Consider the following 17,803-nt stretch of genomic DNA (forward strand, 5'->3'; position numbering starts at 1 on the left):
TCTGACCCTGGTGTGCCACCAGAGGGCGCTGCTGTGGAGGGAAGCCCAGATGAGGCAGCCATACCTCCAGAGAGCGTGCCACAGCAGGGAGCCCAGGCCAAAATCAGGCATGGAGCAGGCGGCAATGCCTGCCCCCTGCCTTTACCCAGCTGGGATCCAGAGCGGAGCAGGTGGCAATGCCCACCCCCCACCTTCACCCAGCTGGGATCAGGAGTGAAGCAGGTGGCAATGCCTACTCCCTGTCTTCACCTAGCTAGGATTATGAGCAGAAGGGAGGCGATGCCCGCCCCCTGCCTTCACTCAGCTGGGATCAGGAGCAGAGCAGGTGGAAATGTCCATCTCCCACCTTCACTCAGCCAAGACCAGGAGTGGAGCAGGTGGCAATGCCCACCCCCCACCTGCACCCAGCTGGAATCAGGAGCAGAGCAGGTGGCAATGCCCATCCCTTGCCTTCATCCTCCTGGGATGAGGAGCAAAGTAGGTGGCAATGCACCCCCCCCACCACCACCTTCATCCAGCTGGGATCAGGAGCAGAGCAGGTAGCAATGCTTGCCTGCCCTTCACTCATTTGGGATCAGGTGTGGAGCAGGGGGCAATAGCTGCCCTCTGCTTTCACCCAGCTGGGATCAGGAGTGTAGTAGGTGTCAATGCCTGCTCACCCGCCCCTGCCATCACCCAGCTGGGATCAGCAGAGCAGATGGAAATATCCATCCCTTCTTCACCCAGTTTGGATCAGGAGCAAAGCAGGTGGCAATGCCTGCTCCCCTCTTCACCTAGCTGAGACCAGGAATGGAGCAGGTGGCAATGCTCACCCCTGCCTTCACCCATCTGGGATCAGCGGAGCATGTGGAAATGCCCATCTCTTCTCCACCCACCTCGGATCAGGAGCAAAGCAGGTGGCAATGCCCGCCCCTGCCTTGACCCAGCTGGGATCAGGAGCAAAGCAGGTGGCACCGCCTGCTCTCCCATTCACCTGGCCAAGACCAGGAGTGGAGCAGGTGCCCGGCCTCCGCCTTGACCCAGCTGGGATGAGGAGCAAAGTAGGTGGCAATGCCCGCCCCGCCTTCACCCAGCTGGGATCAGGCACAGAGCAGAAGGCAATGCCCACCCCCTGCATTCAGCTGGCTTCAGGTGCAGAGGAGGTGGCCATGCCCTCCCTGCCTTCATCCATCTGGGATCAGTGATGGAGGAGGAGGGAATGCCTACCTGCCCACCCTCCCCTTTCTAGAGCCCATTGTATTTTTCCCTGAAAGGGGCTTTGTTGCTAGAATATTTATATGAAAGCAAACCTGGACTGGTGACCAAAGTTCAATCTGACGGCCATTTTCTGCCAGAAGACGAGGGGAGTGACTTTTTCCAAATTTCCTTGTCTCATTGCAGACCCCCAGTTTGCCTCCTCTGTTGCTGAAGTTCCCCTTTCTCCCAGAAGCAGCATTCTGGGGAGCTTACTGGACTGCAGGGGAAGCAGGAGGAAGGCAGTTTTCCTTAAAGACGTGGGGAGTAGAGGTGGGCAGGAACAAAATATGAACCAAAGTTTGTGATGAACCAGGCTGTTTTTTGGTTCGTGAACTGGCGGTTCGTTGGAGGGCATTTTTGATGAACCACGACAATTTTTAGACCGGTTCATTTGATTCAGGTTTTTTTGGTTCATCATTGCAGACAGACTGGTACTGATCAATGAGTTTCCTCGACAATGCGGGAGGAGGGGCTTTCTGCATACCTTCTGCTGCCCCAGAAGTGACGTATTCCCAAACCAAACAAACTGGTTCACGGACTGGACAATTCCATGCCGGTTTGTGGTTTCATTGTTCTTGAAACCATGAACCGCAACGAACTGCCATTTTCCCGGTTGTGCCCGTCTCTAGTGGGGAGCTATCCTAAGTAGCTCTGTTTGTGTCATGTGCCATCAAGTTGCCACTGACCGATGGTGACCCTATGAATGAAAGACCTCCAACATATCCCATCATTAACAGACCTGCTCAGATCTTGCAAACTGGAAGATGTGGGTTCTTTTATTGAGTTCAGTCATCTCGCTTTGGGTCTTCTTCTTTTCCTACTGCCTTCCACTTTTCCTAGCATTATTGACTTTTCCAGAGAATCTTGGCTTCTCATGATGTGACCAAAGTACAATAGCCTCAGTTTTGTTATTTTAGCTTCTAGGGAGAATTCAGGCTTGATTTTGTACCCACTTAATTTGTCTTTTTGGCTGTTCGTGGTATCTGCAAAACTCTCCTCCAGCACCACATTCCAAAGGAACCAATTTTCTTCCTGTACCCAGAAGTAAGTCCCATTTAATTTAGTGGGGCTTGCACCCAGGAGATGGTTGTTAGGATGGCAGCCAGAATGTATGAATCAGCTTTATATATGGATGGCACTGGATTCTTCATTTCTGGGGGATCAGATTTCCATCCCAAATGAAGGTAACCTTATCATGAAAACTAACTTTGCATAAAATCCTTAAATTTGCCTAGGTGTTGCATTCTTATTGCAGACATTTGTATTTCTCCAGTGCTTGGCACACAGGCCTCTACATTTATTGTTTTGCTGAATGTATACTGAATTTTGTTTATATTCAGCAGCTTCCTGTACATGCCATATATAATACATCCAATACACACACACCGAGCAATCTGGTTTGCCTCATCCAAAGATCTTTCTTGTTGCTGGGTCTTCGTAGTGGGAGAAAATGAGTTAGAGGCTGCCTCTGCTCAGAGGGGACAAGGTATCCCTCCTCAGTTCTGTTTTCAGCGCGTGGGCCATTGCCATTCTGGCAGGGTGGGTCCAGAGCAGCTGCTTATGCTCAACTCTTCTGCCCCCTGTATCAACAATGAAAAAAAGAGTGTGCCATTTTCCCCACACTGTACTCTTCACACTAATGCAATTAATGATGAGCAAAGCTATACCCCACCTTAAGAGAGAATTACTGAAGGCAGCTCCAGAATTTTATGGCTTGAAACCAGTGTTTCCCACGCTAAACATGAAAAGAGTGGGTGGCGTTACATGCGGTCTAAAGAGAAACCAGAGAATGCTAGCATGTCTTTAAACACCTGTGTTTACGTTCCAAGGAATGCGAGCTCAGTCTTGCGAGAGCAAGATTCGAGTCCAGTAGCACCTTAAAGACCGACAAGATTTCGAGGTATCTGACAAAGGAAGCTCTGACTCTCGAAAGCTCATACCCTGGAAACCTTGCTGGTGTTTAAGGCGCTACGGGACCCAAATCTTGCCCTTCTATTACAGAGCAGTACAGCTACCTACCTGAAACTAGCTCAGTCAAGGTTCTCTGCAGTGTGTATGTGAGTTTAGCAACAAACTCCAATGCCACATTGGCTTGTATGCAACAAATGCATTGCCTGGGTAAAGTGCACACCGTCCCTGACACAACAGCCTGGTGTGTGGGTGGGTGTCACAAAGGATTAGGTCATCCCACAGTGTTTCATTATAAACATACTGTGGAATGACTGAGATGGATAAAAATTATTTTATTTTATTTATGTTTAGATCAGATAATTAAAAGCCTAATTTAACTTTTTAAAAGAAAGAACAGCAATAAAGGGCATAAACAGTGCAATCCTTTTAAGTTCCACTAATAGTGCAATCCTAAACAGAGTAACTCCAGTCTAAGCCCATTGATTCAAGTGGGCTTAAAGTGGCGTAACTCTGCATAGGGTTGCACTGTAAGTATCCTACACAGGTCTGCTGTGTGGGGATTACTCCCAGGAAAGTGATTTTGCTTAGTGTTCTTATATGCATGCAGAGAGAGCCAAATAGAAATCCTTAATACTACAACAACTTACCTGAGCAGATACAAATTCTGTAGCCGAAACGTCACTTGGGTTACATCATGTCCCAGCGTCTTGGATTATGGTCCTTGGTACTATTTAATTGCCAGCATCTATGTTTTAATTATTATAGCAACTAATTAGCATGCAGGTTTCTTCTGGGAAGATATGAATTGGAAAGTTGTTTGCTTGATTTCAGTTGTAGCCTCCCTTTCTTTTGTGGTTATTTAAATAATTTATTGAAATCGATGGACTTTGATGGTTATATTGATGAACATTTCACTAGTTTAGGCTCAATTTGACTAACATGTGCAAGCAATAAACCAGGTGTCCACTTTTTACCCAGACAGCCCAGGGGAAATGCAATCAAAATAACAGACACCTGAGGGAGGGAGAAGAAGAAGAGGAGGAAGAGAAGGGAAAGGAGAGGAAGGGGAGAGAGTGGCATAGTACGGAGGAAACTGGCCGACTTGCTGCTGTTGAACAGGCTGGAGTGGGCTTGGCCAGGGGGCCTGCACCACTCGCACTGGGTGCACACTGTTGCTCTCTGTTCCCCTTTGAATGACATGTCCCTGAGAAGGCTGGGCTGGCCAGACTGGCTCCCTACCACTGGTCTCGGGATGCGTGGCCCTGCGTCTGAGAGACTTGGGGGCCAGGGGCTTGTGCAGGCTGGTGCAGTGACATCGCTTCCAGAAGAGACATCATCATGCTCTGGCCAGGAGCATGCATAGATCTTGCCTGAGATGAGTACTGGGGGCCCTCATCACCCCAGGGTCCAGTTTCAGGAGGGGCAGGCAGCCAGGTGGCAACCCTATTCCTTTGATGAATCTGAAAAATCAGCATTATTGCCGTAGAATGTGAATGGCTGACTCCCAGAACACACAAATGTTATCTCGGAAAGTATGCTCAGTGACCTTGCAGCTATACTGTAACTCTTCACAGGGGAAAGAGGGAGTGCTGATTCCCTGTAATCTTCTGCCTTTCTCTGTCCAGACTAAGCTATTGTGTTCTCATGGAACTTTTTAGGATTTTCGCGCCTAAACGCTAACTGCTCAAGGGGAGGGGGGAATAATGCTCCTTATATCAATAGTGCATATGCTTGTATACTCATTCCTGCCAACCTATCCCATCTATGGATGTACCCATAAACTGAATGGATCTCTAAATAAAGACCTTTTCAACCAATGCACTGGAGTGCTTGCTGTGAAGGGTTTGGGGATCTATCTGCCATGGACTGCCGTCCCTAGAACTGACAGTAGTCAAAGGCCAGTACAGGGTCAGAGCACTAGTCAAAAATCCAAAGTCTAAGATCCAAGCCAGGGGGTTGGTAGGTCAGTACAAGTAAAGTCAGGTCCAGAGGCAGGCAGAGACAGGGCACAGTCCAAAGGCTACAGGGACAAGGCAGGGTTCAAGGGAGTGGCCGCAGCAGTAGCTGGGATTCAACTAGTTGCTTTCATGCCTGGCAGTTCCTCTAGACTGGCTTTTATCGCCAGGTGTGCTTTGCAGCCAACCGCTTGGGCTCTATCCTAATGCTACTCATCATCACTATCCACAAGCAGCTGGCGTCGTCCCAGGAGGCGAGCACTCCGCCTTCTCTCCTGCAACTCTACTCTGTACCTTTGTCTGCAGCGTTCTTTGGGTGTGGGCAAACCTGGGGGGGTGGTGGAAGCCCCTGGCTGGGCTTCCCCTGTGGTGTTGGACGTCCCTGGCTGGGCTTTTCCAGTGGTGTAGGAGCTGGAGGGTGCTGGTGGCTCTGCCTCAGCTGCTGGCTGTGGACTCTGATTAGCCAGCAGCTGTTCTTCCTGATCACTGGTGGCAGCTGAGTCAGGGCTGGCTACACGAGGCTCCTCTCCTCCCGAGGAGTCCTCACTTTCACTGAGGCCAGACTGGCCCATGAAAGAGCAGTTGTTCATTTGAGGATGAGGGCTAAATAGTTAAGGTTCCCAGAAAGGTGGGATTATGTTTGCATAGTTGGAATTAAGGTAAATGTGAAATTTCTTGTGGTTTTTGCTCTGTCTTCATCTTCTGTGCTAGTATGCCAACATCTAGCTTTCTGACCAATTTTCTTGCCAAGGTACTTGCATACTGCAACACTCTCTCTGTATTTTGCTAGGCCTTTCCTACAGCTATTCTTGTTGGTTATTCAACTATGAAGCTTTGGTGCAAAGCACAAGTCATATGTGGTGGTTAGCATTCAAACATTTAATTTGAAAGCTTGTACCGACAGCCATGCAACCTTGCCTCAGTGTGATTACAAAATTTGCCTAACAGAAGATCACAGCATGTGGCCCTGGTTCGACCAGCATTATTCCCAGATCCTGCCAAGCATCGCTAAAGGGTACGGCTGAAGAAAATGCCAGATTTGTTCAAGCACATTTTGACACAGCTTGAAGAGTTTCCTTATAGTTCCTCTTCAATAGTATTTTGAATAATGCTCCGAGTTATGCATAACTGGAGTCTGTGTTTTAAAAATGTAACTAAAAATTGGGGCTCTTCAAAGGGTCTGAAATGAATGTTGAGTTCTGTTTCAAATCATTCGAGTCCACAAATACAAACGATGGTGTGAATCTCTTCCAAGCGACTTCCGGCGCAACCTCAGCACAGCACCATGTGCTTCTCTTTCCCAGGGTATTTGTGAGAATTCGTCAGAGGAGTGTGTGGCCTATAGGACAGATTCATCCCTTCCAAAGACACATGGAAGCCATGAGAATCCCTCTTGTTCAGTCTATCTGAAAACTGTGACAGAAATTGAAAGAAGGACCTTGCTTCTTTCTCTCAGAAGTCAAGGAAGATCATTCCTTCAAAACTGGTTTAAGTTCTGTGAAGCAGATATTTACTCTATAGCTATTTTGAGCCTGCATGCACCTTTGGAATTCTCTGACACAGGGTGGTGGGACGAGGATTGCCGGTTCCCCGCTGGGGGTGAGGCATCCCCACTCCCACCCTCCAACCCCCGCCCCCGCTTACCTGGCTGGCAGGGGAAAAGGCTCCTGGGGCACACTCCTGGGCAGCGCGGTGCACAGCCGCACTCCACCGTGGGCCAAATCAAGCCCATTTGAGGCCTAAATTGGCCCACTGTGAAACTCAGGAGCACTCCAGGCCCCTCCCAGCGGCACTCCTGTGCTCTGCAGTGGGCTGAATTCGGTCCGCTGTTTGGCTCGCGTGATGATGTCACTTCCCGAGAGTGACATCATCACGCAAGCCAGGAGACCGCACATGTGAAACAAGGACCCACGGGTGCAGCGAGGTAGGCACCGGGCTGCCAATCTCCCGCCAGGGGAGTCAAGGGACCTGGCAACAATACTGCTTAATGGGATGCCTTTTAAAATGAACATACTGTTTAAATATTTTCTTGCATATGTTAGGGGTGCCATTCCCCCACTCGGGGAGGGGGATCCCTTGCGCCCACCCTTCCTCCCTGTGCCCACTTACTTGGCTGGTGGAGAAAGTGCGCTCCCTGGGGCGCCCCCCTGAGTGGCACGGTGCACCCTCGGGTGGCACATGGCTCTCACGCACCCACAGCAGCCTGAACCATGTCCCGCAGTGCCCCGCAGTGGGCCCATTTCAGGCCAAATCATGTGCTTCAGTGAGCGCAGGAGCATCCTTTGACCTGCATGGCCGCCCTTTGACCTGCCCTTTGACCTGAAAGTGACCATCACACAAGCTGGGTGCACATACGAAGAAAGAATCCAGGGATGAGGCAGGGTAAGTGCCGGGCTCCCAATCCCCCGCTGGGGGAGTCAAGGGACTGACAACCTTAGCATATGTACATGGCAGCATAGTGAAAATCCTTGTCCGTGGTGGCAGCTGTTACTGAAGCGACTTCTTTAAAATCTACACAGCCAATCAGATCTCCAGTGGCTGATTAGAAGCCTTGCTGAGCAAAAGCACCACCAGGCCCTGTCCTCCTTCTCAAAACACTTGGCAGGAACTGGGAAAGCCACAGGCACAATATTGGGGACCCCTGACCTATAAGATACTGAATGCGGTCTTCCTTAGCCACAAGATGCTCAGAATTTGTCAAACTAGGAAGGATGAATCAGGCATTTCCTTCCTCATCTCCTCCCTCCCTGACCTCTGCAAACTTTTGTTGCAGATCTGGCTGGCTTTTCATCAATCTCAGCTGGCTGGGAAAAGCAAAGACAATCCACTGGTAAAAATACTGAGTTGACATTAAGTGCTGAGACTTTGGGGAGGAAAGTTCAGAGGGGAAGAATGCATTTTACACCCATTTCTTTGCTTGCCTCATTGAGAACTTGTAGTTATGCAATCTGTTTATGAGCATGCAAAAATAAAATAAAAGGAGATAAGAATGTATTGCCTTCCTTAAAAATCCAGGTGAGTGGAAGTTTGGGTTTTCCCCAGGACACAGCTTCGAAAAATGATATGAGAGGCTGTCCCCACTGAATCGAGAGAGTTGGAGGCCATGGAGATCATGCTTCCAGAAGACCTGATTTGTTGTTCTTGGAAGCTGAACTTGGATGGACTTTTGGTCTGATCCTGGAGGGCAGTTCTGATGTGCATCTGCCTTCTATGTTTGTTAGGTGAGAGCCAATTACATGTGTTGGCTGTGATTCATAATAGCTTCACCCACAGAGACATCTGTGCAATTCGCTCTGTAATGTCAATTCTATCGTCATGCGAGTCCGGTGGATCGGTTTGTACCGTTGACTTGGATCCTCGGTTGCATTGTATCGTAAAATGATGTTTGAATACATGGTGCAAGATGCAAAGGCAAACAGATAACAATAGTAAGAAGCCAACTAAATGAAATTATGAAATTATGTAGCTAGCTTCTGGCACCCTGTAATTAAACCACCTTTGGAAATGTTATGTTTTGCCAGTATCTAATTACCAGAGCCATCTGCTGAAGGCATGCTCTGCCATCTGCGTAGAATTTTTGTTCCCATTCTGTTTGTCTCTGTTTTTATTTTATAGATTTGGATATGTACTCCTGTTTGTATGAATTGTATAAGAATGTAGATGTTGCTGTTCCATTTCTGTAGCATGTAGACGTTGCTGTTCCATGTCTGTAGCATGTAGACATTGCTGTTCCATGTCTGTAGCATGTGGCATTATGTGTATAGTGTGGCATTATGAGTATAATTCTATCCAGGGCTTTTTTTCTGGAAAAGAGGTGGTGGAACTCAGTGGGTTGCCCTCAGAGAAAATGGTCACATGGCTGGTGGCCCCGCCCCCTGATCTCCATTTTCTCTGAGGGCAACCCACTGAGTTCCACTGCATTCCAGCTGAAAAAGAGCCCTAACTGTACCATACTTCAGCTACCATGAGCTCCACACCACTTTGGCGAATGTTGGGAGACTTTGACTGAAGACTGAAGACAGTTTTATTTAGTAACATATTTCACATTCCTAAACAGAATAAGAGGAAAGAGATAGCAGAGACGGCAGCTTTCATGGCATCTGTAACATTTCACTCCGGTCTTTTATTATTATTATTATTATTATTATTATTATTATTATTATTATTATTATTATTATTATTATTATTTGCAAGTCCCCTCCCTCTTTGCTCTTTCTTCTTCTACTCTTCTGACATGACTTGGAACTTTTGGAAGGATTCTTTGTCTTTTGTGCCTACCTTTGTTTGAACTGTCTTGGAGTTCCAAACCCTCTACAGCTGGTGGGGTGGGGGTGGGGGAGGACAATTTTCTAAAGCAAGCACTGGTGCCTTACTACTGGTACTTACAAAAAAATGCACAGACAATCTCCCACAGACTTTTAGGTCACATTTGTCCTGCACAGGGCTTTGGAATGCTTTCCAAATTTTCTGTTTGTCATCCTGATAGAAGGAGGTTTTATGCCACACTGAGATCAAGGGAGCCGCCCCACCCTCGGAAGAAATACTTTTTTTACCAAACCCACTACTAGTCATGCTGTTCTAAGTAATTTGTTACAGACAGATTGGTAATTCAGTGCTCGGTTTTTCTGGAAATGGTTGTAGAAATTCAATAGTTATAGGAAATACTGAAGTTAAAAGCATTTGTTGGTGAAAATTCTTGTCAAGTTTATTTATGTTTGTGGTTAAATGGTTGTGTTGCAAATCAACACTCTGCTGGTTCAAATCCCACTGCTGCCATGAGTTCTTTAACTGATGTTGAGTAAGCCAGTCCTCTTAACCGCAGCTGGATTGTGGGGATAATAATAGCACTGATCGTGTTCACTGCTCTGAGAGTCTCTCTACACAAGACGCCTTGGCGCATGTTTGTCAAGTGTAGGGAGGTGCAATGTTACTTGGGAAGCGTAGTTTTAAAAGACAGAGCTGGCAGCGATTGCTCCTCAAATGGTTGGTTAATTTCATCTTTGCCACCCCAAAGGCTCTGTCAATTTCACCTCTCCAGTCTAAAACTGTGTGGGATCGCAACCAGAGGGCAACGAGGAATGGAAGTGGGCTGGAGTTGCCTTCCAGAGCTGGGCTTGGACCTGAGGAGGTTATAATGGGCTAGAGTTTCCCTTCTGGCATTTCACAGCCCCTTCACACAGCTGCAGTGTACAGCAAAGCCTTTGCCTTGCTGCCTGCTCTGTCTTTTTAAACTACGCTTCCCAGCTACCATTGCATCTCCCAACACGTGTTCTTCACGTGTCAGGTGTCTCATGTAGAAAGACTCTGAGTGAGGCACTAATCCATCTAGAAGAGCAGTATATAAGTGCAGTTATTATTGTTACAATTCTGTGTCCACCAAGAAACACAGGATGTTCTACATGAAGAATTGGATCCAGACTAAAAAAATTCCCATTCCTGATTTGCCTCTCCTGCTGTTTCTGAGAGCCCCCAAGAACAGCGTTTTAGGAAGATGAGTGGACTGCAGTGGAAGGAGAGGCTGGTACATTCTGTTCCACTGACAGGAGAGTGTTGTGTGAGCAGAAAACTTAGATTAGATCCAACCTGAAGTTCCACCCTCATTTATTTGCCTGATAAACATGTGGGATAAGTTATGCTGAGAGCTTGTAGCTAACTGTCCCAAGGCTAGCTTTATTTGCCTGAGCGGGGATTTGGACCTGCGTGTCCTTGGCCCCAAACCAACTCTCTATTTCTTACACCACACTATTTCTCTGTATTAATGGGCTTTTCAGACAGTGTTCCAGGGAACCTTGGAGTTGCTTGAAAACGTAGCAGAGGTCTCTTAATGTGGAAATCAATAATACTAGACAGGCTTTCCTGAATGAAGATTACCCATCCATTACTTATCTTCCCTTGAGATCTGGCACTGGTGGGGGGGGGGCGCACTGGTATGTGGTCAACTGATGACCTTTGTGCCGGGCTGCAGGGAGGCCAAAAAGGCCTAACCAGCGCTCTGCAGGAAGTGAGAATCAAACTAAGATATGATAAAGGAGACACATGCAGCATCCATGGATTGATTCTGTTGTGTATTTTTACAAGTCTGTGTATTTTTCTCCCTGCAGGAGAAAAATAGGTTCAGGATAATTTGACCAAGGAAAATGACGATTCTCTTGCTTTGATCAAGACCAGAGCCCCCCATGATTGCACTAAAGTAAAACAAAAATCCCCAACTGTTGGGAGAGACCTCACTTGTCTACTATATCATTTCTTCTGAGTAACGGGATCCTAGAACATATTCTAGAATTATCCTCCATGCATAGAAGTTCTGGCAAACATTCAGGGGTTCCTTTGCAGGCATGTTAATGCAGAACAGGTTCTCTAAAAGGCAAAACTTAGGAGATGCAATTTTGGTGCAGTGGTCTCATGTACCAGTGCCTAATTGGGAAAGCAGTTATGCATATTGCCAGGGCTTTTTTTCTGGGAAAAGAGGTGGTGGAACTCAGTGGGTTGCCCTCGGAGAAAATGGTCACATGGCTGGTGGCCCCGCCCCCTGATCTCCAGACAGAGGGGAGTTGAGATAGCCCTCCGCGCCGCTGAGCGGCGCGGAGGGCAATCTCAACTCCCCTCTGTCTGGAGATCAGGGGGCGAGGCCACCAGCCATGTGACCATTTTCAAGAAGTTCTGGAACTCCATTCCACCGTGTTCCAGCTGAAAAAAAGCCCTGCATATTGCTCTATTTACACAAAATGACCACAAGATAGGAGTACCAAAATCATAAGGACTGAAAGGGGTTCCACTGCTGAGCGTGCCTTTGAACTGTTTCCTGGGTTAAAACCAGCCCTCAGCCTGTGACTTCATTTCAGATAGTTACATTTCCCCCCCCCCCCACCCCAACAAAAACAAATAGAAGTGCATAATTCTGAAGTTTTGGCCTTTTTTAAAAAGGTGACATAAATGTATAACAAGACAGCGATGTAATAGCCTTTAGCTCTCATTTCTCTGTCAGCCACGGGGTAGCTGTCCCTGAAAAGGCAGTCAGTCTGGGCTCCCCTGGGTTTGCACTGCAGTCAGGTGAAAATTTAAAAAGATTAGCAGACGATGCTTAGAAAGCAAAAGCTTGTCTCTCCCTCGCCTTGCCAGAGTCTGTCTCCGCTGACAGAAGGGCTTGTCTGCCGTGTCTCCATGGAAACTGGTCCATCAGCAGGCAAAGAATTGATGACCTCAACTCCCACTTAAACCCTGCATTCATCAAGGGGAAGAGCCCTTCAGAGTAGAGCGTCACTATTCCAGGTGGCTGGGGCACCCTCTCCAGCATCACTTGGTGCCTGGAATCATATTATTCATAAATATAATCATAACGTTGTACCAATAAGTAATTGAAAGGTGCTCCAGAAAGGGGAACAGAGAGTTGAGAGAGACTATACTTAACAAAAGCAGATGAGGTTCATTGGGACATCTTGTAAGTTAGGCAAGGAAATGTACAGGGTTGCCCATGGACCAGAACTGACCCAGCTCCTGTGCTCCTATGTCTTTAGCAGTTGCTCAAGCTGCAGAAATCTCTAAGTCAAGTCTTGTCACCTGCCGACGTATGCAAATCAAACTGATCTCAAATGAATAAGAGCATGGGCCAAAGATGGTTTTGGAAGTTAACTTAGGTAGATAAGGTGGGAATGGCTGGGTATTTAGAGAACTCATTTGGCATGTAGAAGGTCCTGAGTTCAATTCCTGGCACCCCCAATTAAAAGGATTGGTAGACAATGCTGACCTTGATATACCAGTGATCAAACTCTGAAGAAAGCAGATTTGTTTGTTCTGGTTTTACATTCAAAATGGTTGTATTCGTTACACGTAGAACATCTGCCAAAGGCTAAGCATGATGGTGGCTGCCAGCTTATTTATTCACACGTCTCTCCTATTTATTTATTTATTTATTTATTTATTTTTACGTCATTTATAGTCCGCCTTTCTCACTGAGACTTAAGGCGGATTACTTAGTGTGAGATTAGTGCAATCAGTATCAAGGATATTTCCATACAGTATCAAGGACAATGCCATCGGGTAAATAAATACAAGTTTACAAAGACATAGCATTGGCAAGGCTCCAATACAGAATTGAAGAAATGCTGAAACAGAACATAAGCAATTCTGGGACAGACATTAGACAACATGAAGCACAGGTAGCACATAGGAGTACATATTTAAAGCAACAGATAATATATAAGGCCACATAGTGGTGAAGTTTATGGTCCCTCACTCATTAGCGAAGCATCTGAGACCCCCTTCCTACAATACAGCCCTCCTATATGAGTAAAAAGCCTTTTTGAATAATTCGATTTTGCATCGTTTGTGGAAAACCAGGAGGGTGGGGGCTCTCCTGACCTCTTCAGGCAGGCTGTTCCACAGGGTAGGGCTTTTGTATGGGCCGCTGTTGATTTCGCCCACGTGCAGGATGGCACCTGCAGAAGACCCTGTTCAGATGAGTGAAGCTGCCACACAGGGAGGGAGTTATCCCGTAGGTATGCCGGACCAAGCCTGTGAAGAAGAGCTTTGTATGTAATAACCAATACCTTGAACTGAGCACAGTAACTGATAGGTAGCCAATGGAGTGACTGTAGGATGGGAGTGATTCGTGGTAGCAGTTGGGCCGCAGCATTTTACATACAAAATAAAGGATTAGGATTAATTTTAACATTGAGAGGAGTACATGGATGAGGGGAACAGAGCCTTTCTTTCCCCCTCCTCTGTCGTACTGCCACACAATCCCTTGCTTCAGGTGCTTTCCTTTCAATGTGGCCAGGATTGGAGCCAGCCTGAGGGAAACGGAGGCAAGGTTTCTCAAGAGTTCATTTCTCCGTTTGCACCCACTTTGATGCTAAAGCTACCTTCCTCCTGTGCTCTGAATGTGAATGTGAACAATTGTGGCTACCCCTGACATGCCTGTTTATTTTACATGTTTAATATTTATAATCTTGCAAAATCTCTTAGTCCTAAATTAATAAACGCAGAGTATTTCAGTGTCGGTTCCCACATTTGATTACATGTGCAACTGAAGTGTTGTTTTATTTTTTTATTCAAACATTTGTATGGCACCTTTCCCATAGTATCAATAGTGCCCAGTGGTGCCCTTACATGATCAAATATACTGCATGGACAACAAATTGTGGCTAGCCCCATCCACCATTTTGTGTCACTTTTTTATTTCTGAGAACAGAAGGCACATTAAGCAGAGACTGATGGATTTCCTCCAACTGGAAACCAGGGTGGGTGAGTGGGGGTGGGGGGAGGTGTTGCTCTAGTATTTCTATCTCTATTCTTTTTTCTATTCTCAGCATCGAACCTCTGCCTCAAACTTCAAAGTAGTTCTCTCTCGGTGGCTGCCAAGATGGTAGATGTGCTGCATGATCACTCCAACACATTCTCCTAAAGAATGATACGTCCCAATTTTGTGCTTGTTTTTGAGCCATGGTACAGCAGACTTCCCACTGGAGTGCTACCAGCTTTAGCAATCGCCATTCTGTGCTCATGGCCTTTTGAATGTTCTCAAGATGGTTCAAATTGCCCACAGATATCATCATAATTTATTGTACTGTGACAATATCATTAACAATTAAATAATTTTAAAACAAGGAGTAAGATCAAACATATTCTGATTTCACTGGGGTTTCTCTTTGCTACAACCTGTGGATTTTTCTTGTTGCTGCCCACAAATACTGTTTGTGTTTTTGTGCTTTAGGGTGTGGCATGGCAGTGTGATGAAGCTACTAAGAAAGCATGTTACAGTAAAGGCAAGTCAAAGGTTAGTCAATGGTTCTTAATGGGTTCCTAGATCTGCATGAGAAATTGCAACACCAGCTCGTTCCCATGTTTGTATTTAAAAGTAAGCTCTGCTGAGTTCAGCTGGACAATACTCCGGAGGAAGTGTGTAGGATTGCAGCTTGAGTACAGGGGAGGAACCAAGTCACACCGACACGATCTCCTGGGCAGATCTTTCTCCTGCCTGCATGACCACTGGAATCCATTGCTAGGTGGAATATTTCTAGAAGGTTTTTTGTAGGTTAACTTTTGCCTCTAGTACCTACCCTGGAAGAGTTGCAGAACTCAGACAACATAAAAAGGTAGGATGCACCAATGTTGAAAAGCTGGAGATTCATTTCAAGAAAAATGCTGGTGGCTGTGAAGTCAGAACCAACACTTGAGAATTGTGCATAACTTGTGGTTTCTTGCTTCCATTACAAGTGTGGCCATTAGACATGATCTAGAGGTGATTCTGGTTTTGAAATCCATATTTTCCCATTTCAGATGGTAATTTTAGAGAAGAAAATGCATTTGTAGGTCTGCAAACTTCCATAGCTAAGGACTGTTTCACATTGCCCTGTGGCACTCCATGTGAGTGCTTGGTGGGCTGATGGCTGGGTTGTTCATATGAGATACCATTTGTATGAACCAGTATTTCTCTAGGGGGATGTATACATCACTGCCTTAATTTTTATGACTGCAGTAGCTATTGCTTTGATTTTGAAAAAAATCATGGCTTTCAATAATGCAACTCCTACGTAGACAACTCCAGATTTAGAATTACTTGGAGATTTGGGGCAGTGCCTCGGGTGGGTAGAGTTTGCAGAGGGGAGGGAGCTCAATGAGAATGTGATGTTATATCCTGTGATGTCATGTCCAGGTCAGAGGTAAGCTGTTCCAACTCCTGCCCTTCCTGTGAGGTCACTTCCTCCCACCAAACTTTTAAATTTAAATTTTCTGCCTCATATCACTCAACCTAACAGACCTCTCAAAATTATCTTCAGGTTTTTCTCAGTGTTTAAGAAGAAAAATCCTGTTTGAAGAGCAGGATGCCAGCCAAAAGCAGTCCCATCCCTCTCTCAGTCTGCAACCAGCCTCTAGCCTTTAACTCCACTTTGCCAGTGGAGGACCGGATCAGGTTCAAGGTTCTGGTATTGACCTATAAGGCCTTGTGCGAACTGGAGCCAGCGTACTTGAGGGACTGTCTCTCCCCATATATTCCCCGGAGGACCCTCCGATCAGGAGAAAAACAATTGTTATCGGTCCTTGGCCCCAAGGAGGCCTGCCTCACCTCAACTAGAGCCAGGGCTTTCTCAGTCCTGGGTCCTTCCTGGTGGAATGCTGTCTACTGAGACCAGGGCCTGGCAGGATTTCTATCTTTCCGCTGGGCCTGTAAGACAGAGTTGTTCTGCTAGGCTCATGGCTGAGGTTTGGCCTCCGCTGGCCGGAGGATGCAACATCTACCCCCCTCCCTGTGAAAGCTGCCCACCACTGTTTGTTTTTCAGCTGCTGTTACTGTGCTGCTATGTCTAGTTGCACTGCTGTATTGCTTGTTAATAGTTGTATTGCTGCCGCCAGGCAAAGAGTGCTGCTATTTTTATATGATGTTTTAATGTTTTAATATGGAACGTTTTAAAATGATTTTCAGGCTGTCCACCCTGAGCCCGCTTGCAGGGAGGGCGGAATACAAATATGATATAAATAAATAATAAATAAAATATGATATAAATAACATGTTAACAAACAGCTACTAATCACTTTCTCCTAGAAGAAATGGAAATCCCAGGGTATCCAAGGTCTAGCACACTAGGACTTCCATTTCTCCTACACGCGATAGCTGCTTCTGTAGTCTAGAGATAAGCTATAATTCTGGAAGCACTCCAGGGCCTACATGGAGGTTGGCAACCTTAACACTTAACATAATTATATCTTGGTATGACTGTTCCCCATCTGTCAGCAGCTTTTCATTCCCTGGAAGTAGTACCCATGTGAAAGCTGCTTGAAATTCTGGGCCAGCTCTTACAAACAGGCAACTGGGCCTTGGCAATAGTGGAGGACTGATTTTCTAGCAGAATCTGAGCATTCAGACAAGCAAAATTTGAGGGGTAAAGGGTATTTTTGATGTGTCATTCTCTTCATAATGTGATAATATGGCTTCCATTTCAAGTGGGGCATTATTTCTTCGGAGGTGGCCTCCACAGGAAAATAGCCATTTTTGTCATGCTTGAGAGACGGGACATTTTCAAGCATTTTCTCTGTCATGGTAAAGTTGCAGTGTTCATAGGTGGTCGGGCCCATATTAGTAGAATGAATGTAAGCCAGTACTGGCAAAAGGGGTTGGGGCCTAGGATCTAGGCCTGATTAATAGACTGCAGATACATAGATAGACCAGACTAGCAGATAACTGAGCTGTACCTAGGGTTGTGTTCATTTGCATGTTTAGCAAAGGCTCATGGGACATGTGCATAAAAAAGAGGTCACCATGACTGGGAGAGGTGGTATAATACAGGACTAGGTTGGCTGAAGACCCTAGAAAAGAGCAGAGCTGATTCTGCAGCTTGGAAGGTAAGGCTTGTTTCCAACCTTTTGTGCTAAGAACACCATAGAGCTGAAACTACTGGTTGGAAGAGCTGAAGAAGTGACAGCAAAAATTGCTGGCAGCTGAACTCATTGACTCCTTGAGACCAGCACCCTAGAACAGAGCTGCCCCACTTCATCTTGCTAGGAGAAAAGGGGAACTGCTCCTAGGGCAACAAGCAAGCCCCAGGATTCAGACAGCATCTTCACAAGAAGAGTCCTGCTGCGGTGAGGCCTTCTGGATATTTGGGAGGCTGTTCCAGGCAAAGCCTCTGGCCCGATCCACAGAACTGTCTGTGTACTTTACCAACGGACTCTGAGCAGGACTTTGCTCTGGGGTCACTGGTTAC

General features: G+C 46.5%; 1 protein-coding gene across 1 annotated transcript in view; it reads left to right on the forward strand.

Moving 5' to 3' along the window:
- The window catches only part of SEMA5A (semaphorin 5A), a 155,688-nt gene that overhangs the window by 39,876 nt on the left and 98,009 nt on the right, over positions 1-17,803 (forward strand). The window contains exon 4 of the mRNA XM_054984946.1: positions 14,815-14,877. Coding sequence (XP_054840921.1) covers positions 14,815-14,877 — 63 coding nt within the window. The remainder of the gene's footprint in view (positions 1-14,814; positions 14,878-17,803) is intronic.

This window comes from Eublepharis macularius, chromosome 7 (genome assembly GCF_028583425.1).
Source record: "Eublepharis macularius isolate TG4126 chromosome 7, MPM_Emac_v1.0, whole genome shotgun sequence".
In the NCBI taxonomy this organism is placed as follows: Eukaryota; Metazoa; Chordata; class Lepidosauria; order Squamata; family Eublepharidae; genus Eublepharis; species Eublepharis macularius.